The 22,863-nt window shown below is 33.8% G+C and overlaps 2 protein-coding genes and 5 non-coding genes across 10 annotated transcripts; 4 read left to right on the forward strand and 3 right to left on the reverse strand.

The window, feature by feature from the left end:
- Nucleotides 1–114: 114 nt before the first annotated feature.
- On the forward strand, nucleotides 115–13,476 carry LOC149731070 (uncharacterized). Of its 3 annotated transcripts, none has more exons than XM_089885328.1 (8): nucleotides 115–1,196; nucleotides 1,354–1,408; nucleotides 1,790–1,819; nucleotides 4,064–4,096; nucleotides 4,627–4,659; nucleotides 4,948–5,013; nucleotides 5,407–5,460; nucleotides 9,128–10,502. In XM_089885328.1, coding segments are annotated over exons 2-8 (273 nt in total). In that variant the 5' UTR covers nucleotides 115–1,196; nucleotides 1,354–1,406; the 3' UTR covers nucleotides 9,183–10,502. The 3 variants fall into 3 exon arrangements, 2 of the variants coding, with proteins under 2 accessions (XP_089741454.1, XP_089741453.1); XM_089885327.1 differs by lacking the exon at nucleotides 9,128–10,502 and adding an exon at nucleotides 13,356–13,476 and having other exon boundaries at nucleotides 118–1,196; XR_016385736.1 differs by having other exon boundaries at nucleotides 137–1,196; nucleotides 5,407–6,481; nucleotides 6,556–9,214.
- Nucleotides 13,477–13,518: 42 nt separating this feature from the next.
- LOC149731071 (uncharacterized) lies at nucleotides 13,519–19,157 on the forward strand. Of its 2 annotated transcripts, XM_089885326.1 has the most exons (5): nucleotides 13,519–13,657; nucleotides 13,836–13,886; nucleotides 15,397–15,882; nucleotides 16,062–16,262; nucleotides 16,606–19,157. In XM_089885326.1, exons 1-5 carry the CDS (start codon nucleotides 13,630–13,632, stop codon nucleotides 16,731–16,733), a joined length of 894 nt encoding a protein of 297 aa, XP_089741452.1. In that variant the 5' UTR covers nucleotides 13,519–13,629; the 3' UTR covers nucleotides 16,734–19,157. The 2 variants fall into 2 exon arrangements, with proteins under 2 accessions (XP_089741452.1, XP_089741451.1); XM_089885325.1 differs by lacking the exon at nucleotides 13,519–13,657 and having other exon boundaries at nucleotides 13,880–15,259.
- A 271-nt stretch (nucleotides 19,158–19,428) lies between these two features.
- Nucleotides 19,429–19,501, reverse strand: Trnar-acg (transfer RNA arginine (anticodon ACG)). The gene has a single exon. It is a non-coding gene; the product is annotated as a tRNA-Arg (tRNA).
- A 229-nt stretch (nucleotides 19,502–19,730) lies between these two features.
- Trnac-gca (transfer RNA cysteine (anticodon GCA)) lies at nucleotides 19,731–19,802 on the forward strand. The gene has a single exon. It is a non-coding gene; the product is annotated as a tRNA-Cys (tRNA).
- A 642-nt stretch (nucleotides 19,803–20,444) lies between these two features.
- Nucleotides 20,445–20,517, reverse strand: Trnar-ucg (transfer RNA arginine (anticodon UCG)). Its single transcript has one exon. It is a non-coding gene; the product is annotated as a tRNA-Arg (tRNA).
- An 846-nt stretch (nucleotides 20,518–21,363) lies between these two features.
- On the reverse strand, nucleotides 21,364–21,436 carry Trnar-acg (transfer RNA arginine (anticodon ACG)). The gene has a single exon. It is a non-coding gene; the product is annotated as a tRNA-Arg (tRNA).
- Nucleotides 21,437–22,401: 965 nt separating this feature from the next.
- On the forward strand, nucleotides 22,402–22,473 carry Trnac-gca (transfer RNA cysteine (anticodon GCA)). The gene has a single exon. It is a non-coding gene; the product is annotated as a tRNA-Cys (tRNA).
- Nucleotides 22,474–22,863: the final 390 nt, after the last annotated feature.

Genomic DNA, 22,863 nt, shown 5'->3' on the forward strand with positions numbered 1-22,863 from the left:
CGCCACAATTTTGAATTGTCGCATCTATTTATATTATTAGAACTTTCATCGTGTAAAAAAATAATTCTGTATATACCATTTAATTTAAAATGTAAATATGAATTATAAAATTAACGTTCGTGTTTTTGTAAACATGGACCATTTTCATGTGTATTATATGGGTAAAAATAGCCATATATGGAAACACGAAATTTAACATCGTATACTTTGTAACTTTATGTCGATTATATATAATATTGTTTTGTCAGACGAATCGACGTGATAAATGGCGATAACGAGGTTATAATGAATGAGGTTACAATTGGGAGCATCGGCGCTAACTCGGTTAACCGCAGGGTGCATCCGCCGCGTTAACGGAAAGTTAGCGCGCGACGTCAAACATTGAGGTCAATATTGGGGACAACAGAATTTGTGTGACGTAATACTACGACGGGCCGCTACATTTCCATGCTAATAATGTATTTTTGTTTAAAACAACGTGTGATATAAAAATATTACAACCTATTCAGTAAATGCATTTTATTCGTGTTGTATTTTCTCCAGGTTAGACTGCCACAAAATCTCGCTTAAGAAAAAATTTCAAACAATGAACCAAGTTGTGTTGTTCAAATATTTCTTCGATTAAATCGAAACATGGTTTCAATTTAAAAAGAATTACATTGAATATCAATTGCGCTTACTAGAGGCGATCATATATGTGTCAATTAATTGTTACTGCTGCAGTTTTAGTTGTGTTTTAATAACCAAAATCTCTTATCAGACTGGATCGTGGTGGTAGTCATTAAAAAACACTATACAACTTGTATCCTGTTCCCACTTCTCTTTTGCTCTTTTTCTCAAAGAGCAAAAGAGAAATCTTTCCCGTATCTTTCATTTTATCGGTCACGCTTTATCGATCTTGTTCGTGGCTTTAATTAAGTCCCATAAAAAGAAAAGAATAGAAGAGAAACGTAACTGTCAGGTTCCTTCTGCCTTCTTCTCTAATTGGTTGAGCTTTTTGCCCGCCATTTTACTGTAAACATTTAACCAATCATACCGCACGTTCACAGTCACGTGATATTTTCTCTGAGCTGTTAATGTTAAAAATTAATTAGTTCTTACAGACCACGTTTTAGAATTTTAAAAACAAGAATTAATTTTTCAGCATATCTGAAGTGATCGTATTTTAGTGGAAAAATTACAATACTTGGCGGAAGGTAAATTCAGTATATATATATATATATATATGTGTTATTCACGTGTGCGTGTTTTGAAATTATATATTTAACAGTGCTTGTATATAGGGACGAGGCTTGAATTATTACATTAGTTTACGTTTTTCCTGTTCTTAACCACTAAATTTCTACTTTACAGTGCAGATATAATTCAATTTAGGATCATTGATAGACCATCTTCATCAGAATATTATGTAAGTTTAATACATTTACAATGCTTTTTAAAATTTGGGGAATTATGTTAGTCGTGTGGACCAATCTGTTCCTATAGCAAACTTGTGATGGCAAGCATGATTTTTCCAGTTCAAACGGCTTTTTCAACATGAAATATAGAATCGATTTGTTAAAATTTTTACTGTGTTTATAAAACAGCCTCCTTAATGTAAAGGAAAAAAAACACTTAAAATAGTTTATATATTTATATGTTTTTAATATTCTTATCCGATATTAATATTATAAACATGACACTAAATCATAAACAACTATGCTACAGATACAATAAACTATGTACATATATATAATTGCTAATTAATATCCAGTACAACGATGCATATAATGACATTATTTAATATTAGGGAGATTGTCAGCAGTGAGAGTAGTGATAGGTGAGTTTTTTATGTTAATCTATATAATAAAAAAGAAACATTGATTCTTCTCTATTGGTATTTGATGGGGATGTGCCGAGCTGAGCCCAAACTAAAAAGCTCGTGCCCGAGCGTATCATTTTTTGGCACTATGTTGAAAATTGGGCCGAGTGCCGAGCCTTATGCTGTTGATATAATGTTGCATGCGAGAGCGGAAAATAACAATCGTGTAAATTGTAATTATGTTGAAAACAATTGATTTATAATTGAACTGCTATTGTGTTGCAAATAATCGGCATGTCATTCCCTTCTATGTAGAAATAAACTAAACTTGATAAAAACCATTGCGACAGATGGGCGGGCATATTTTTGGATCGATACTCTGTGCCACAAAAGATTTTTTTCTGCGTACACTTTTAGAAATTTCAACGTCAAAATAATACGTATCGCTAGCAGACACTGGCACATTTTAAGAAGAAACAGAGTGTTTCTTTTTTGACAATCGGGCGCGGACTGGGTAGTGAATAAGAGGTAACATTGACATTGTAAAAAAATTATAAAATTGAACATTCACTGTGTATGTGGTATGCTCGCTCGCGGTCAACGAGACGCGGTAAGCGGTAATTACCTTTTTAGCTTACGTATACATATAATAAGTATTTTCAAGTGTAATAAAAACAGAAAACATTCGATTCTCTCCCCAAGTAATAAACAAAAGTAATGTTTAGTCTGGAGGAACAATATTTATCATACCTTGATCAATGATGTCCAGAAAAGATTGTAGGATTTCTATGATTATTTAAAAAAACATTTGCGGGGCAATAAAAAACAATGGTTTCAAAGGCAACTTAACTTAATTAAAAGAAAAAATATTTACAGTGGAAGTACAGGGCAATAATACAAATAGAAGTCTTACAACTTATGCATTATGTAGTCTATATTTTCTCAAAAACATCAACTTTTCCTCTTTTTTCCACAAAAGCAAAATATCTCCTACACACATTTAACAGCCTTGTTTTAATGCTTTTCTTTTATAATTTATAACTACTTCCTTTAATCATAAGCTTACCCACAAATACCATTTTTTTTAGACTGAAAACAAAGTTCATAATTTAACTAAGATTTATTTATTTAAGATTTAAGTGAAAAAGTTTGATTTAACTAAGTGAAAAAGTTTTTGGGAGAATCTGAATGACTTCTCGACATAATCTCAACTAAATCCTGCAACACAATCATAAAAATTACCTGAAACTGTAACTGAACAGTCTCAATCTAAAACGTAAACTACATCATCAGAAAATGTAGACAAAGCTGTAAAATATTTGTTTTTTGATACTTAATTATCTTTAATTAAATGAAAACAATCTGCATACATAACTTTAAAATCAATTTTATCACAAAGTTAATATTGGTTGGGGTAAAAAAAAACAAAAAAAAAAACAGTTTTTTCCCCTTTCCATAAGACAATTTTGAGGTAAAAAAAAACAAGAAAAAAAGTATAAAAAGTTCGAAAAATTTAAAATTAAAATATACCAGCAGCAAGGTACTTAAATATGTTACAAATAACTGCATTCATAATATAAGGTTTATCACGAAAGGCCTTCTCACAAAAAAAGTTTAGCAAACCCCATAAAAAGTTTTTATCAAATTTCTCGTCTAATCTGCTTGCCGGTGTCAAAATACCCAATAAAATATCAAATTAATGTATGCCCGTTTGTAAATTTTGTCGCATTTCCTTTGTCGATTTACCGTTCCTGTGACTAGGGAGACGAGTGATCTTTTCGTCAGCATGTATATATGATAATATAGATAACGATTGAAATAACTTGCGCAATCTGTCACATATATTAAAAGCAGTCGTATTGTAGTTGATTTTAAGTCACAGAATTTTAAATCAACTTCAAACGATCGTTACTTTGACGCACGCAGTTATTCGTTTAGAGCTGCGTAAACGAAAATATGTATAATATTTCTGAGGCGGGTGTTCAAACACCAAACAGCCCCTCTAAATCCGGCACTGATGTGACGTATTATGACGTCAGAATGATTAAGTGTCTCGCCAGAATTTGGATGTCGAAATTTGCGCCCGGCGACACCTGGCAACGAATCGCAGCACTGTATATATATATTTAATTAGTTTGTTGGAGTGCTGGACTATATCAAACATTATTGGCTGTTCATGATTTGAACATTAAGCTAATTGTAGGATTAATAAAATGTTTACCATTATACACCTCTTCTATTTTTAATTTGTTTTATTTTTAGTGATACGGACTCGTTTTTATCACCTTTTGATTGGTAAGAACTTAAATTGTTTTAAATATTTTCATTCATTGAGTACCATTTACTACATTAATCAATAAATAATTAGTTTGTCTATTTGATATTGGGTGCTATTTAAAGTTCTGGGCTTTTGTTAACTGTTAATGTAGTATTGTTTTCTTTCTATGGAGGAAAAACAAACTAAACATTGATAGGATGTATGTTTAGATTCATTCGTTTAGAGCTGCGTAAACGAAAATATGTATAATATTTCTGAGGCGGGTGTTCAAACACCAAACAGCCCCTCTAAATCCGGCACTGATGTGACGTATTATGACGTCAGAATGATTAAGTGTCTCGCCAGAATTTGGATGTCGAAATTTGCGCCCGGCGACACCTGGCAACGAATCGCAGCACTGTATATATATATTTAATTAGTTTGTTGGAGTGCTGGACTATATTAAACATTATTGGCTGTTCATGATTTGAACATTAAGCTAATTGTAGGATTAATAAAATGTTTACCATTATACACCTCTTCTATTTTTAATTTGTTTTATTTTTAGTGATACGGACTCGTTTTTATCACCTTTTGATTGGTAAGAACTTAAATTGTTTTAAATATTTTCATTCATTGAGTACCATTTACTACATTAATCAATAAATAATTAGTTTGTCTATTTGATATTGGGTGCTATTTAAAGTTCTGGGCTTTTGTTAACTGTTAATGTAGTATTGTTTTCTTTCTATGGAGGAAAAACAAACTAAACATTGATAGGATGTATGTTTAGATTCATTCTAATAATATATATATATATATATATATATATATATATATATATATATATATACTATAACTGTATTATACATATACCTTTTTATTGCAGTGAGGAGGATCTTTTTCTTTGCACTGATTATAACAATGCAGATACTAGTGCTTCTTCAGACTCAAGGTTTGTATTTATGTATAACCAAATTTGCAAATAATTCATTATACACCTCATATCCTGGTTAATGACGATAGAGAGCATTTGTACTGTAAAATGAACACACACAGCAAATTCATGATCTAAAATATTAATTAATACAACATTTATAGGCCTATACAATTAAGTTAATCGGTATCGGTGGAAAAAGTTGATATCGGTCGGTCTCTCATTTAAACATATTTTCTTTGCTAAAAATCCAAATAACCTTAAGCAAATATTTAAGCTGCATGAAAATCTGATTAATGTGATATCTGATATGCATTATTCGACTTCCCACTTCATTTGGATAACTTAGAGGTTAAGCCCCAATAAACTTTAGTGTAAGTACAAGATTCATTTTTACATTTGTGATTTCAGAAGCTTTAAAGAAGTTAAAGATCAATTGGACGGGCTTACAAGACGCTTGGACAAGTATTATATATATTTTTTTATGTTCTAAATCTAATATATAGTCAAGTGGGGTAATAAAAAACAGAAAATATAAACTTTCGATTTTCCCCCAAAGTAATAAATAAAAATAAAATATTTTTAGTCTGGAGGAACAGTATCCATCATACCTTGATGTCCAAAAAAGATTGTAGGATTTCTATGATTACTTGAAATTTTATTCGAAATTTTGTGCTGTTTTTTTATTCCCCTGGCTTTGGGGTAAAAAAAACATTTGCGGGGCAATAAAAACAATGGTTTTAAAGGCAACTTAACTTAATCAAAAAAAAAAATAATAATAATTGAAGTACAGGGCAATAATTAGGGATGGGACGAAATTAAAATTACCCGGATTCGGCGAATCCGGGTAATGAGAAACGTTACCCGGTCGAATCCGAGTGCCCGGCGAGTGACGTCACAATAGGCGAGTGACGTCAAAAAGGCATTTTTATTTATGTATTACGCGGCTGTCGTCGTGTCCGCACGAGTATGCGGTTGTCATATAAAGCGAAAATGCGCCTTGTGTAGCCTTACATCGCATGCATGCAAGCAAGTATAGACACGTCCGTCGGCGAATTAGTAGGTATCAAAACGAAATAACCATAATCTAGTCGATCCATCAGACATGTATACATTGATTAGCGCATCAATTCAACTGAATATGTGGAACGAATTTTTATTTACATACGGAACGAATTTTTATCCATAAAAAAAACATTTATTTACATGAGAGGCACAAATTCCTAGACACCATTTAATACAAAAAATTAAGTTTTCGGAGATTGTAGTGCAAAAATGTTAGCACTTCCACATTCTTTGGCTTGAGACGATTACGCAGGGGAGATACAATCACGCCCGATGAACTGAAAAGACGTTCCGACGATACACTTGTTGGTGGACAAGAAAGAAGTGATACAGCTAAGGAAAACAATGCGGGACAGTCCGCGCGGTGATCCATCCAAAAATCCAACGGCGACTTTGAAGACTTTATTCGTTGGCTTCCAATGTAACGCATAACTGTTGTTTTTATTTTATTTTTTTGTTGTTCGGCGTTCTGTTCCAATCCTGGCGTTGTTTCAGTGTCAACAATTTGATCGTCGGACAGAGGACACTCAAACAAAATGCTATCTTCGTTGCCGGAATCGTCTGTCGATGACAGGTGTTCACCAGCATCGACACCAGTGTTTTCACTACTAACATGCTGCAGAGCAAGTTGCTGTATGGCATTAGAAAGACGAGTAACTTCTTCCGTATCGGTGGAAGTGTGTAACAATACGACGAGCAACGGCGACTGTATCATTGACCGTTCGTTGGGAATTTTTTAAGGCGTGGTGTACAACTAGGTTGATGGTATGTGCCATGCACCGCACTCCCTTGATCTCACCATCACGCAGGGCTTTAACAACGTTGGCTGCATTATCGCTGACCATGTACCGTAACTGTATATCCCAGAGAGCTTCTTGATGTTTTATCTCTTCTAAGATATGCTGAGCAGTATGCGACCCTTCTAATTCGTTACACGACAACACGTAGGACAGAAGACGAAGATTGCCCTTATCACACGATACAAAATGAATCGTGAGGCTCATATACGCGATGTTTTGAATACTTGTCCATATATCTGTCGTTCCAGCAAAACAACCCATCGAATTATTTACCTGGTGTTTTATAAATTGTCTTACCTGGGTGTAGATTTCAGGCATGCACGTTTCAGTTATATATTTTCTTGACGGAATATTATAGCGTGGTTGGAGTTCAGTAATTAAACGCCTAAAGCCTTCGTTTTCGACCACAGAGAAAGGAAGAAAATCTGCTGCAACCATCTCACATATAAGTTTTGTAATTTTTTGGGCAACCGGGTGCGTTGTTGAAAAACATTGTTTTTTGGCAAACATCCCTTCGATTGTCTGTTGAGCGGTCGGTCTTTTACCGCAGTTGCTTTGAGACGACGCACCACTTTCTTGCTTCCTTACATCGATTTGATGTTTTAATAGTAAATGCTTTATCATGGAGCTTGTCGTATATGTAGCAACAGACTTTCCTCGACTTATCGATACATTGCACAGATTACATACTGTTGTAGAGGTGTCTTTTTCCATTACTTCAAAATACTTCCAAACAGAAGATGACTTTGAAGTAGAACTCATTCTTATTCTTAATTCTCTTGTACAGCAACAATTTCACGGAGTATAGTATACATAAATGCGTTTGGTTTATTTTTACGCACAGTATTGCGCAACTCGAATGAAGGTATGTTTGTTACGTCATAGTACGAAATGTTACGTCGGACTTTGTTGCGCAAGAACATGGATTAACGGGCCATAAAAACGTTTGAATACCCGCCGTACAAACCATTTTTTCCGTGTTATTACATGACGAACAACTAAAATATTAATGAAATTACCCGGACAGAGTAATTGCGATACCCGGCCGGGTCCGAATACCACGAAAACGTCGATACTCGACCGGGTAATTGGACCCGGATTCGACCCGGTGCATCCCTAGCAATAATACAAATATAATTCTTACAACTTAAGTATTATGCAGTCTATATTTTCTCAGAAACATCAACTTTTCCTCTTTTTTCCACAAAATCAAAATATCTCCTACACACTTTTAACAGCCTTTTTCTAAAGCTTTTCTTTTACAATTTATCATTTTTACTGAACTACTTCCTTTTGAACATAGGCTTACCCACAAATAACATTTATTACTAAAAACAAAGCTCGTAAGTTTCATAACCTATATAAAGCACAAGAAGTAACTAGAGCACTACACTTGGTTTAACTAAATGGCTTTTGAAAATCTAAATGACATCTTGACTTTATCCGAACTAAATTTAAAATTCAGCCACATAATCATAAAAATGACCTGTAACTGAATAGGCTTAACGTAAAACATAAACTACACCATCAGAAAATGTAGGCAAAGCTGTAAAATATCTGTTTTTGATACTTGATTACCTTTAAAATCAATTAAACTATTAATTAAATTAAAATAATATACATACATAACATTAAAATTAATTTTATCACCAAGTTAATATTGGTTGGTGTAAAATAAACAAAAAACAGTTTTTTTACCCCTTCCCATAATTTTTACCCCACAATTTTGGGGTAAAATAAAAACAAGAGAAAAAAGTATGAAATGTTCGTAAAATTTGAAATTAAAATATACCAGCAGCAAGGTACTTAAATATGTAGCACATACCTGCATTCATAATAAGTTTATCATGAAAGGCTTTCTCACAAAAAAAAGTTTAGCAAACCCCATAAAAAGTTGTTTTTGTCAATTTATTGTTTGATTTATTAATTTGTGTTTTACCGAAAAAATAATTACCACCTAGAATGAATGTTAGGATAAAAAATAAGCCAAATAAATGTCCTTTTTACCCACAAAAGCCGTTTGCGATAAAATGATTTTTTTAGTGGGCTAGGGGGGTTGTCCTTTCTTACCCCAATTACCCCATTGTTTTTCATTACCCCACTTTACTAAAAAAAAACTACTTTTTTAAAGTGACTGAAAGTACTTCAACTTAATTTTTGCTTCTTAAATATTCGTTCAAACTGTGTGTTTATATAATTCTAAGTTTGTAGTGTGTTTTAACATATTATGTGTTGTAAATTTTTCTTCCTAATTACATTCGTTACAGGAAAATGTCTCATTTATGCAGAGGTAGTCCTCAATTCCCTAGACCTTACATGTAATAATAATTATTAATAAACCAACCAAAACAGTACCATTTTAAAAATCTTAATATCTGGCATACTTTAATGGTGTCGTAATAGAACATGACTTGCTAGTTTGTTATGATTATGTATTTGATAATTTTTTATTAGTTTTATAATTAAAGTCCTGCAGGATTGTAAAAGTTGTAAATCCGGACGGTGATCGTTTAATTTTATTTAAAATCCGGACGTGTTATGTTTTACGTGCGTCTGTCACCCAAGCAACCAAATCTTGTTATAAAGCGTATTACTAACCATCACCACAGTCTAGTTCGGGCGCCTGTGCGATAGAAACGGTTGTTAAAGCTGCGATCTAATATTTTATGTTCGTCGCGTGTTCGTAATTATCAGCTAACGAATTCGCTCGAGTAACAAACATTGCCGTGCTGCAATTTGGTCATTTTGCGCTTAATTTTTACGCCACATGTCTTATTGCAACATAACTATTAACTATGACGTTTCATTACGTAACAATCGGGACGAATGTGCCCACTGTCCAACCAACCACGAGATCGAAACATCGTGTATGAGCATGGCGCCCCCCTCTGTTATAGAGGGCGCCATGTGTATGAGCGTCACATTTTTACGCTCTGCGCCGGCGTAGGAAATAAAGGAAGACGCATGCGGTAGCATACATTTAACACTTATCAACCGAAGCAATCGTTGTGAATTTATTCTCGTGAAAAATGACGTAATGAAACTCTGGTTCTCGTGCGGTGCCAACAAACGATGTTTTTTGGCTTCTGTCCAAGCTCGGCCGGGAAGATACTTTGTAATAATGTATTACAATTTGCGTTGATTCCAATTTACTGATAGCGTCGCTCCTCGCTCTTATATTTGCACCAATTAAAAATCACATACACGCAATATACCTGCATTCAAAGTTTAAACTATTCTTGGTTGCTGGCTTAAAATATGTCGGGAATAAAACAATTATACGAAATATAGAAGCACATAAACCACAATTGTTTTCTTAAATTTTAATAGTTTATCAAAGGCATTATGACGTAATCATCGTTACATTTTTAATCCACGATGAACGTGCGTAAAACTTTTCATTTGTTTCTGCCGATTTGATACGTCGTTTTAATAAATGTAATATCATTTTAAATTCACCACAATCACTGTCCTATGCAATAAAAATGTTTTATTGGTTGTTCACATCAATATCTATTCTACTTTATGTGATAAATTATTGATACAGGATGTTTTGATTTCGCAGTTGGTTGAGCAGTGAGCACATACCTCCCGATTGTTATATTTTTAAACGTCATAATAAATAGTTACGCTGCAATAGGGCATGTGACGTAACAATTGATCGTATCGAAAACATGTTCCCAGGTTTTGACTAGTGATGTACCGAAGTTTCGGTTTGCCGAATTTATTCGGCCGAACCAGCGATTTTGACAAAGATTCGGTTTTGGCCGAATCGTGCGTAAAGATTCGGCAAAAACCGAACTTTTTCCCAGACAATATAGATACGATTAGCAAGAACTTGCGCAATTTGTGAGATAAGAATTAAAGACTATTTGCAACAAATAAGTTTAATTCAATTAATCGTCATGCTTTATAGCTATGCTAATCATTTCGGATATGGTTCTATGGGCTATGGCACACGCGCACTTTGATAAACTTCGTTACATTCGCGACCGAATCTGCTCCCGATCGTCGATAAAGAAACACTCGATTTTTCTCTCTTAATAGTGCACGCGTCTGCTCCCGATCGTCGATAAAGAAACACTCGCTTTTTCTCTCTAAATAGTGCACGCGTCTGCTCCCGGTCGTCGATAAAGAAACACTCGCTTTTTCTCTCTAAATAGGGAACGCGTCTGCGCACGATCCCCTGCACATTTTTAGCACAAAGCAGAATACAAAATGTAAAAGTAAAGTTTTCGAATAATTTTTTTACTCTCGGTATAGTTTTAAGCCAGTAACCGTGAGTAGTATAAATGCAGGTAAATCGCGATTATGTGAATTTTAATTGATGCAAATATAAGTGCGAGGAGCGAATCTATCAGGAAATTAGAACCAACACAAATTGTAATGTAATATTGCTAAGTATGGTCCCGGCCGAGCTTGGACAGAAGCCAAAAACGTCGTACTTGGGCACCGCGCGAAAATCAGACTTTCGTGAATCCCAGTTGCAAGATATTAATTTTACACCTAAAATATTAAATTTAAAATTTATATACACATGTTACGTTATGTAACATTCAAAATCCAAAAAACATTTCATATAAATCCGACAATTTATATACCACAGGGCACAGGCTGCTTGCAAATTAGACTGAGGTTAGCATTTCGTCGGTTTCTACAACAACAAATTCACAACGATTGCTTCCCTTACTAAGTGTTGAAAGTATGCTATCGCATGCGTCTTCCTTTATTTCCCAAGCCGACGCAGAGCGTAAAATGGGACGCTCATACACAATGTTTTTTTCGTCACAAAAGTAAATAATTTTTTTTGTTTGCGTAACACAGGTTTTGTCAATGGTTAACGCCGTTACAGTAAAGAATTTTTAAGTTCTCGAATTAACTGCTCGTCCGTGTTGCAATAAAATTAAATTTATCTAAACCACGCTCGTCCGTCACCGTTGTGCTTTTCTCCCAACGATTTACCTTCCCTGTAGTTTTGGTTCGTAAATACGCGCGTTATTAGGAGACGAATGTTTCCCACAACGCTTTATTGCCACATTAAAGACGTATATTGAAATTGTTAATACTTGTGTGTGACACGGTGCCTATGATAAAGTATTTTCCTTTATGTCGTTTTTACCGACCGCCCGTCGCCGTAGGTTCGGATGACGTCATAAACGATTCGGTTGATTCGGCCGAATTGATTCGGCACAAATGGCCGAATATTCGGTTTCGGCCGAATCGTTTTTTTAACGATTCGGTACATCACTAGTTTTGACAGCAGCCAGAGACTCTCGTCTGTTTTTGTATTGCTAAAAATATTTTTACTTGATCATATTTAAATCGAAGTAACATTTGTCAGCTCCTATTTAATAGGCTGGGGCAAAGTTAGTATTGACCAAGTTAGGAAACGGATTGTAAAACAACGAGTCTTGTTATCCATTGTCCCCGCGTCTGTGACGTCATAGTCGCAGCCATTACGGAGCCCACGGCATAGCATTTTATCATTGCTGGGTGCTGTTTTTCGTCTAAATATTGCGATTTTTAAGAACCAAGCTCTTCTGCGCGTAAAAATGGCTTTCTACTAATGTTATATCTTATCACAATAATAAACCTCACATAAAGAATCAAATTCTATTGAACACTCAATCGATTAAAGAGTAAAAAAACAGAAAATATCAAGTATACCAACCAAAAACATAAAAGAACATGTTTAAAATATAAAAATACAAACAAAAACGCATAACATTAACATATACTGGTGTATCTAGCTGCAGTTTTGCATGTAAATTGCCGTGATTTTACTTTTTGGCTCACAAACTTAACACGTATACCCGGCAACGAAACTTAAGGTATCTTTATAAAATTTGCCTAATATCGAAGTGACATTGAGGAAAACAATATTGAGTTACCATTTTTGGTCCTCTGCTTGAATTAATAAGCTACCTTTTCTGCGTTCCGGGTCTTTATGAAATCGGAAAACGCAAACACCTTATCTGCTAGTACTTAAAAGCAGTTTGGAGCTGCATGTCCACTCATGTTGGATTATAAATGTAGTATATAATGGTTCTGTAGATTCGTAGGTATGATCATATACTATTATGTAAACTAAGCTGATTGCTGCTAGTATTAATCGCCAACGTAAAGTATCCTGTTAAACCACACTGTACGCTGAAAACCAGTCAAAATACTAATTTACTCCACATTAATTCTTAGATTTAATATTATATAACAAGATTTATATTAGAAATTATATTTTAAATGTTAAAACAACCGCTATACGTGTTTTCTAGCGTTGTATCGCTTACAAGAACCAAATAAACACACGCCGACCATGCATTTGTATAGGCGATTCACGCTCTGTGGGCTCCGTAATGGCGGACACAAGCGCCGTTTCCTGACGTGACGTTGGGCTGGGTCGTATGTAAATTAACATTTAATCATACATTAGGTACATTTTTGGTTAAACAATTTTATTTAAGATAATAATGTAATTGTTTTTTTTTATGATTTCAGAAGCTTACAAGAGATTAAAAATCAGTTGGACTCGCTCACAGGCCGCTTGGAGAAGTATGGTTTTCTATACTTTAAGAATTTTGTTTATGAATTCAAATATATATATATATATATATTATGAACTAAAATAGTAAAATTAGCACTGCTTCGTTTATTTTGACATCATTTCAAAAACAGCCTAAAATTTAGAGTATTTTTTACAATTAATTTAGTGTCTCCACTAATGTAACTAGTAATGTTTCATTGTGTTTAAGAGTGATTTCTGGGAGGGACAATGGGAAAACCAAGACAAAGACTCCAAGGTTCGTCTGATTTCATTTCAAATTTAATATATTGTTTCTTATATATTATATATATTATTATTAAATATTTATTATCTATATATATTATTTTTTTGTATTTGACTATATGTATTATTTTGATGGTATCATGATAATGTATGTACATATATAACTAATGCTATATTTTGTTATTTTCTAGGTGCAAATTTAGTGCCAAAGGTAATCAAGAAAGAGTTTCTAAATCCGGAAGGTAAAGTGTAGTTTTGAAACTATTCATGTAATATTAGTAACAAATACTTAAATATAGAAAGTTTCGTCAGTGCCCCTATTGTTCCATGAAATTTGTGAATGTCACAACACACCACAGATTACACCATTCAAATCTTGATAAGACAGCCATGCTGTATGACAACAAGTTAAAGCAAGAAAGTTCTGGAGAATATAAAAACTATACAGGCTATTCATGCATTCTCTGTCACCGAGTAGTAAAGTCTATCAAACTACATTGTCTATACAATCATAAAGAAGTAGATGTAAGAGCTGACAGTTTTAGACTATTTGAAATTAAATGCAGTTTAAAAGAAGGGGGGGAGCTGTACAATTTGGAAACTGTCTTATCTCATTATCAACAAGAGTTGGTAGAATTGGGTGTTGCAAAAAGAAACCCAACCACGAAAGAATCAGCAAAAACCTATGTTAATCAATTGAGTAAAATAATCACGTGTGAAGCAGACTTAAAATCACCAGGAATAATTTACCATAATATACAAAGTACCCTAACCGGAGAAGGTGCGGATGGCACAAAATACTCTTATCTTTGTACATTGAAAAATTTCATACAGTTTGTAGAGACACAGCATGAGAATTTTCATTCCGCTGAATTTAAAAAATTATTGAAGTACACAGACCATTGGCTCTTGCGGCAACGAACAAAAAAAGAACAGAGAGAAAATTTTGTGAAACAAAAATCAAGAAGCCAATTAAAAGAAATTAAAGATCCATTTTTACAAATTTTAAAATATGAAAAGAAATTTAAAGAAGTCATGCAAAGTATTCGAGAAGATCCCAAACCAACGCCAGAAGGCGTCAAACACCTGTGCTCTGATATCTTTTTAAGAGTAGTGTGCAAATCTGGCTGCAGATCATCTGTACTGACTGGACTAACACTTGACGAACTAAATAATGCTCAAAAAACAGATATGGGAAATTTTAGTATTTACGTAAAAGACCAAAAGGAAAAGGCACAACATGGTTGCCTTGTCCTTTCTGAATTGGAGCTTAATGACTTAAAAGCTGCATCAGGACATTCATGGAAAGGAACGTCCTATTCAAATAAATTAAAAGCTTTTCCATCATTTATAAGTGACAGAGAAAAGATGTCCGCTTCCGAATTCAACAGTATCTGGAGAAAAAGATGCCAACTGGTGTTCGGGTCAGTCATCAGTGTGACTGCAGTTAGAAAGTTAATTACACGTGGTGTTAGCCAACTCCCGAAAGATGTTCAGGTGGCAGTAGCGAGGTCAAAAGGACATTCAATAGCTATCGCTGAAAAAGTTTATGATATATCAGATCCACACCAGTTAGTAGAAAAGGCAAGAATGACTTTGCAAACAATTGCTACAGGTTAGTTTTTCAGCAGTTCTCAGGTTTAGATTAATGTACATGTCTCTGTCAGTTTTTTAACTTATTCTTCTATAATAATAATAACCACTATGTTTTGATTAATTAATGACAAATGTAATAACTTCGTTTATCAACAGAAAAGTCTTCAATCGAAATTACAACTGGTCATAAGCCTTCATCTTCGGATGTAGAACCATGTGATGTGGGGTGCTCCTCTTCGGATGTAGCACCAGGTGATGTGGGGTGCTCCTCTTCGGATGTAGCACCAGGTGATGTGGGGTGCTCCTCTTCGGATGTAGCACCAGGTGATGTGGGGTGCTCCTCTTCGGATGTAGCACCAGGTGATGTGGAGTGCTCCTCTTCGGATGTAGCACCAAGTGATGTGGGGTGCTCCTCTTCGGATGTAGCACCAGGTGATGTGGGGTGCTCCTCTTCAGATGTAGCACCAGGTGATGTGGGGTGCTCCTCTTCAGATGTAGCACCAGGTGATGTGGGGTGCTCCTCTTCAGATGTAGCACCAGGTGATGTGGGGTGCTCCTCTTCGGATACCGAACCTATTGAAGCTGATATGCAATGTTCAAATGTTCCTGTTCAGTCTTTCTTCAACTCAATTACAGACCAAGGTAAGTGTTTACTTAATAACCAACTACACTTTTGAATTTGTGTACAGATAATCTTAAATTGCTTAGTGTATGTTTAAACATTTTTTCATTCAAAACCGTATTCTTTTTTAAGTTATTTTTGTATTATTTTGTGTTGTTGATGCTTTTCAGTTGATACCTTACAAAATTATTTTATTTAGACAATGTTACCATTCCTGCAAAGTTTATACGAGTGGTATTTTTGGACGATGCTGAACCTAAAGATGTATATCGTTTGAGAGATTTAAAAACTAAAGACAGAAAACGACTTAAATGTTTTGAGGACGTTTGTATGGAAGAAGAGTGCAAAGCAAGATGGGATGATAACTTGTTTTATCCTGCCAAAAGAGTTCCATTGTCTTGTAAGTTTTGTTCATATAATATTTTTTTGTATGGCACTGTTGTCACATACTCACTTTTTAACCATTAAATAAAGGATTCGAGGCTTTATTTTGCAGTTAACTGCCCTTAACGGGTCGTCTGAAGTTTTTTTGCATGTATAAAAGTTATATAAGGCTTGAGGTGTATGTTTTGTATGAAATATGACACTTGAAGAGGTCAGAGGATAAAGTAAATACCTATTTTCACATGTAAGAAATATTGTATAGCTATTTACAGAAGTATGTTTAACATGGTTTAAATATTTGTTTGGTTAGCATTTCATGTTCTTCTTAATTGTTGTCACAATGGTACTGTTTTTTAAAGGGTCACCTCAAAAACGCTGCATTGTGCATTCGGACACGGACACGATGAAAGAGTCACCAAGAAAAAAGAGGAAAAGTTGTTCAAAAAAAAGAATGGACTTTTTCTATGAAAATTCTAGAGAATTCTGAAGTTTTTTAATAATCATCAATTGGGGTAATATAAGACAAAATTCACAAATTTTCAGCATTAAAAAAATTTTTGTTAGTGTTTAGGAATAATATTTATCACACATGCCTATAAAAGATTGTGGGATTTCTATGATTGTTTAAAATTTTATTCGAAATCTTGTACTGTTTTTTTTATGTTCCTGACTTTTGGGATAAAAAAACATTTGCGGGCAATAAAAAACAATGTTTTAAAAAGCAACTAAACTTAATTAAAAGAACAAATTAACAATGCAAAAACAAGGTAATAATACAAATATTAATCAGACAACTTATTACTTATGCAATATGCATTATGCGGTCTATTTTGTCTCATAAATATCAAAACTAACGCATTTCTAACAGCCTTGAACTAATGCTTCTCTTACAATTTATCATTTTTACTGAACTACTTCCTTTTAAACATAAGCTTACCCACAAATAACATTTATTAGACTAAAAACAAAGCTCGTAAGTTTCATACCCTATATAAAGCACAAGAAGTAACCGAAGGATTACATTTAATTCAACTAAATGACGTTCTAAATGACATCTGACTTAATTTAAACTAAATTCAGCAATATAATCATAAAAATGACCTGTAACTAAACAGTCTTAACCTAAACTACATCCTTAGAAAATATAGGCCAAGCTGTAAAATATCTGTTTTTGATACTATTATTTAAAATTAAATGCAGTTTAAAAAAAAGGGGGGGAGCTGTATAATTTGGAAGTTGTCTTATCTCATTATCAACAAGAGTTGGTAGAATTGGGTGTTGCAAAAAGAAACCCAACCACGAAAGAATCAGCAAAAACCTATGTTAATCAATTGAGTAAAATAATCACGTGTGAAGCAGACTTAAAATCACCAGGAATAATTTACCATAATATACAAAGTACCCTAACCGGAGAAGGTGCGGATGGCACAAAATACTCTTATCTTTGTACATTGAAAAATTTCATACAGTTTGTAGAGACACAGCATGAGAATTTTCATTCCGCTGAATTTAAAAAATTATTGAAGTACACAGACCATTGGCTCTTGCGGCAACGAACAAAAAAAGAACAGAGAGAAAATTTTGTGAAACAAAAATCAAGAAGCCAATTAAAAGAAATTAAAGATCCATTTTTTACAAATTTTAAAATATGACCATTTAACTTATTCTAAACTAAATTTAGCAACATAATAAAACTGACCTGTTGGGTTAAAAAAAACTAAAACAGAAAAAAACATTTTTTTACCCTTCCAATACGGCAATTTTGGGCTAAAAAAATCAAGAGAAATAGTGCAAAAAATATAATATGAATAATGTGTATATATGTATGAAATGTTTGCAAAAATTAAAATATATCAGAAGCAAGGTACTTTAATACATAGCAAATAACTGCATTCATATAAGGTTTATCATGAACAGCCTTCAGACAAAAAAATGCTCTTAGCAAACCCCATAAAAAAAATTGTCAATTTTTTGTTTGATTTACTAATTTGTGTCATACTGAAAATATAATTACCACTTAGAATGAAAGTTAGGATAAAAAATACGCTAAATTAATATAGTTTTTACCCACAAAAGCTGTTTGCGATAAAACTATTTTTAGCGGGCTAGGGGGGTGGTTGTCCTTTTTTACCCCAAGTACCCCATTGTTTTTATTACCCCACTTGATATATAATTTATCAATTTCTTTCCGTATTGTGATTTGACTTAATGATTTGTTAGTGTTTCTAAAATAGATAATAGTTGAAAATTCCATTTTGATATTACCAATAAATTTCTATTTTGATATTACAAATTCTTTCTTCAAATTGTGATTTTTTATGTACATAGATTAATTTGGCAAAGTTTTCTTTTTTAAATTCAAATGTGGCGAATAATAATTTTTTTATTTCTTTCCGTATTGTGATTTGACTTGTGATTTGTTAGTGTTTCTAAATTAGATAATAGTTGAAAATTCTACTTTGATATTACCAATAAATTTCTATTTTGATATTACAAATTCTTTCTTTAAACTGTGATTTTTTATGTACATAGATTAGTTTGGCAAAATTTTATTTTTTAAATTCAAATGTGGCGAATAATAATTTTTTTATACATAGAAAAACAATTGGTTTTTATCAATTTCTTCTTTTATTGTAATTTGATTTGGTAGTTTCTGTATTAGATAAATACATGTTGAATATTCCGATTCGTTTTTACTGATTTCTTCTTTAAAATTGTGATTTTATTTATGTACATAAATTAAAATTGAAAAAAATCAATGTGGCGTGGGATAATTTGTCTGTACATAGAAATACAAATCCGAGAATTCTTTAAGGGAGGTGGAGGGTAGTTCAATTCATAAACTCAGTCGATTATGACGATTACTTTATATTACACATCGTATTATGGTCGATGCAGTTAAGGAGAAAAGTTCAAAAATTTATATCATTTTTTCATTTATAGCTCCATGCTGCCATGTAACGGTAAAAGAAAAAAAATCAAAAACCAAGTAAGAAACAATTTTTGTAAAACGTATTGTTTTGTTTCCGGAAAATTGTTTCCAGCAAAAAGTGTTTCTCACCAGTACATAGGGACTCGAGTACTCAGTCTTCTGATTGGACAATTCTAAACAAAACAAAATTGACCACAGAGGGTCTCGAGAACTCAGTCTTCTGATTGGACAATTCTAAATAAAACAAAATTGACCGCAGAGGGACTCGAACCCTCTATCTTATGATTCGTAGTCAGACGCCTTATCCATTGGGCCATGCGGCCATGGCGCTGCAACTCTACAGGTCGCTTTCTATCCAACCCAATTCTGTTGGATTTGAATTAACTTGTATCGTAATAACATTATCTAGACACTTGTTTTTTTTTTGTTTGAAATTATATCAATTGCTCAATCTTCTGAATCGCAGTCGGACGCCTTATCCATTGGGACATAGTAATGTAATTTACAGTTCGGTAAGTTATTGTATATATGTCTGTATACCTTGCAATGTGTGGGGATATAGCTCAGTGGTAGAGCATTCGACTGCAGATCGAGAGGTCCCTGGTTCAAATCCGGGTGTCCCCTTTATTATTGTCCATTTATTATATCCAACATTTACTTCGAACGTTTTCGATTCGCATAACGTACTAGTGCAATATTTTAAACAACTGATTACTCGGTTTGAAAGTATGATTACCTTTATTTTTGTGTACAAATTTAAGCGTTGGCGAACTTAAAACCAAAATCCATTGGGCCACGCACACGCACGAATGCACCGCAGGTAGGTTACTATACCATACGCAACAGAAGTGCAAAGGATTTGAATATTAGTTACCTTGTTAATACAATGTGGTTTAAAATTGGAATTGTACATTAAACAACAACTATGACCAAGAAAGGAACTTTTGCTCAATCTTCTGAATCGCAATTGCTCAATCTTCTGAATCGCAATTGCTCAATCTTCTGAATCGCAGTCGGATGCATTATCCATTGGGCCATTCGGGCATAGTAATATAATTTACAGTTCGCTTTCTATCCAAACCTAATTTCGTTGAATTTGAATTAGTTTGTATCGTATTAACATGATCAAGAGATTTGTTTTTTTTTGTTTAAAATATATATCCACTTTTCTTATTCCTATAGTTGTACATTAAATGATCCAGTATTGAACAGAGAGGGACTTGAGTACTCAATCTTCTAATTGGACAATTCTAAATAAAACAAAATTGACCACAGAGGGACTCGAACCCTCAATCTTCTGATTCGAAGTCAGACGCCTTATCCATTGGGCCATGCGGCCATTGCCGTAAAACACTGAAGTCCTCTTTCTATCTAGCCCAATTTCTTTAAAGTTGAATTCATTTTTATCATACATACATTTGTTATTTTTGTTTAAAATGTATGGTATTAACATTATCTAGACACTTAAGTTTCTTTTGTTTAAAATTATGTATCCACCTTTCTTATTCGTATAGTTGTACATTAAATCAAATAGAATTGACCACAGAGAATCTCAAGCACTTAATATTCTGATTTGACGATTCTTAAGGAAAAAAATGACCACAGAGGACTCAATTGCTCAATCTTCTGAATCGCAGTCGTATGCATTATCCATTGGGCCATTCGGGCATAGTAATATAATTTACAGTTCGCTTTCTATCTAAGCCTAATTTCGTTGGATTTAAATTAATTTGTATCGTTTAACATTATCAGGTCATTTGTTTTTTTTTTGTTGAAAATTATATATCCACTTTTCTCATTCGTATAGTTGTACATTATATAAAGCAATACTGAAAACAGAGGGACTCGAGTACACAATCTTCTGATTGGACAATACTAAAGAAATCAGAACTGACCACAGAAGGACTCGAACCCTCAGTTTTCTGTTTCGAAGTCAGACGCCTTATACATTGGGCCATGCGGCCATAGTAATCTAATTTACAGTTCGCTTTCTATCCAAACCTAATTTCGTTGGATTTGAATTAGTTTGTATCGTATTAACATTATCAAAACATTGTTTTTTTTATTGAAAACTATTTATCCACTTTTCTTATTCGTTTATTTGAACATTAAATAAAGCAATATTGAACACAGAGGGACTCGAGTACTCAGTCTTCTGATTGGACAATTTTAAATAAAACAAAATTGCCCACAGAGGGACTCGAACCCTCAATCTTCTGATTCGTAGTCAGACGCCTTATCCATTGGGCCATGCGGCCATGGCGTTGCAACTCTACAGTTCGCTTTCTATTCAACCCAATTCTGTTGGATTTGAATTAATTTGTATCGTAATAACATTATCTAGACACTTGTTTTTTTTTGTTTGAAATTATGTCAATTGCTCAATCTTCTGAATCGCAGTCGGACGCCTTATCCATTGGGCCATGCGGCCATAGTAATGTAATTTACAGTTCGCTTTCTATCCAAACCTAATTTCGTTGGATTTGAATTAGTTTGTATCGTATTAACATTATCAAGACATTGTTTTTTTTTATTGAAAACTATATATCCACTTTTCTTATTCGTTTATTTGAACATTAAATAAAGCAATATTGAACACAGAGGGACTCGATTACTCAGTCATCTGATTGGACAATTCTAAACAAAACAAAATTGACCACATAGGGACTAGAACCCTCAATCTTCTGATTCGCAGTCAGTCGCTTTATCCATGGGCCATGCGGCCATTGCTATAAAACACTGAAGTCCGCTTTCTATCTAGCCCAATTGCTTTGAAGAATTGACAACGGAAGGACTCGAACCCTCAGTCTTCAGATTCGATGTCAGACGCCTTATTCATTAGGCTATGCGGCTGACGAAATGCAATGGTGTAAATTGTAAGAGTGCTAAATTAAATAAACGATTCGTATTTATATGATTGTGTAACTTTATGTAAAACTAGTACCTCGTCCGTATTTCGTTGCAGACTTTGAAGCTGATCTGTCCATACGATTTCATTTAAAGCTATTGGGACGCTTTGTTAAAATATAAAATAATTTGAGTTATGAGACTACGTCACCGGTTTTGTTTCGGATTTGTGATATGTGCTCGGAATGGTGTTTCGTTTTTTGGACGATAAACACGATTTTAGAATTAAAAGAAAGTACAATTATAATACCGCACAAAATATACACTTTAAAATAGGAAAGTTATTGTATATATGTCTGTATACCTTGCAATGTGTGGGGATATAGCTCAGTGGTAGAGCATTCGACTGCAGATCGAGAGGTCCCTGGTTCAAATCCGGGTGTCCCCTTTATTATTGTCCATTTATTATATCCAACATTTACTTCGAACGTTTTCGATTCGCATAACGTACTGGTGCAAAGTTTTAAACAACTGATTACTCGGTTTGAAAGTGTGATTACCTTTATTTTTCTGTACAAATTTAAGCGTTGGCGAACTTAAAACCAAAATCCATTGGGCCACGCACACGCACGAATGCACCGCAGGTAGGTTACTATACTATACGCAACAGAAGTGCAAAGGATTTGAATATTAGTTACCTTGTTAATACAATGTGGTTTAAAATTGGAATTGTACATTAAACAACAACTATGACCAAGAAATGAACTCGAACCATCAATCTTCTGATTCGCAATGAGACGGCTTATCCATTGGGCCATGCGACCATAGTAATGCAACT

Source organism: Ciona robusta, chromosome 9, assembly GCF_009617815.1.
Source record: "Ciona robusta chromosome 9, ASM961781v2".
NCBI classification, from domain to species: Eukaryota; Metazoa; Chordata; class Ascidiacea; order Phlebobranchia; family Cionidae; genus Ciona; species Ciona robusta.

Excerpts from the sequence above, each read along its gene's own strand:
- LOC149731070 (XM_089885327.1), top strand. Across the intron at positions 1,820-4,063 it reads AGCAGTGAGAGTAGTGATAG|TGATACGGACTCGTTTTTAT; the intron begins GTGAGTTTTTTA and ends TTTTATTTTTAG. Across the intron at positions 4,660-4,947 it reads TTTTTATCACCTTTTGATTG|TGAGGAGGATCTTTTTCTTT; the intron begins GTAAGAACTTAA and ends TTTTTATTGCAG.
- LOC149731071 (XM_089885325.1), top strand. The coding sequence starts at position 13,972 with ATGAAATTTGTGAATGTCACAACACACCACAGATTACACCATTCAAAT. Across the intron at positions 15,883-16,061 it reads CAACTCAATTACAGACCAAG|ACAATGTTACCATTCCTGCA; the intron begins GTAAGTGTTTAC and ends TATTTTATTTAG. Across the intron at positions 16,263-16,605 it reads CAAAAGAGTTCCATTGTCTT|GGTCACCTCAAAAACGCTGC; the intron begins GTAAGTTTTGTT and ends TGTTTTTTAAAG.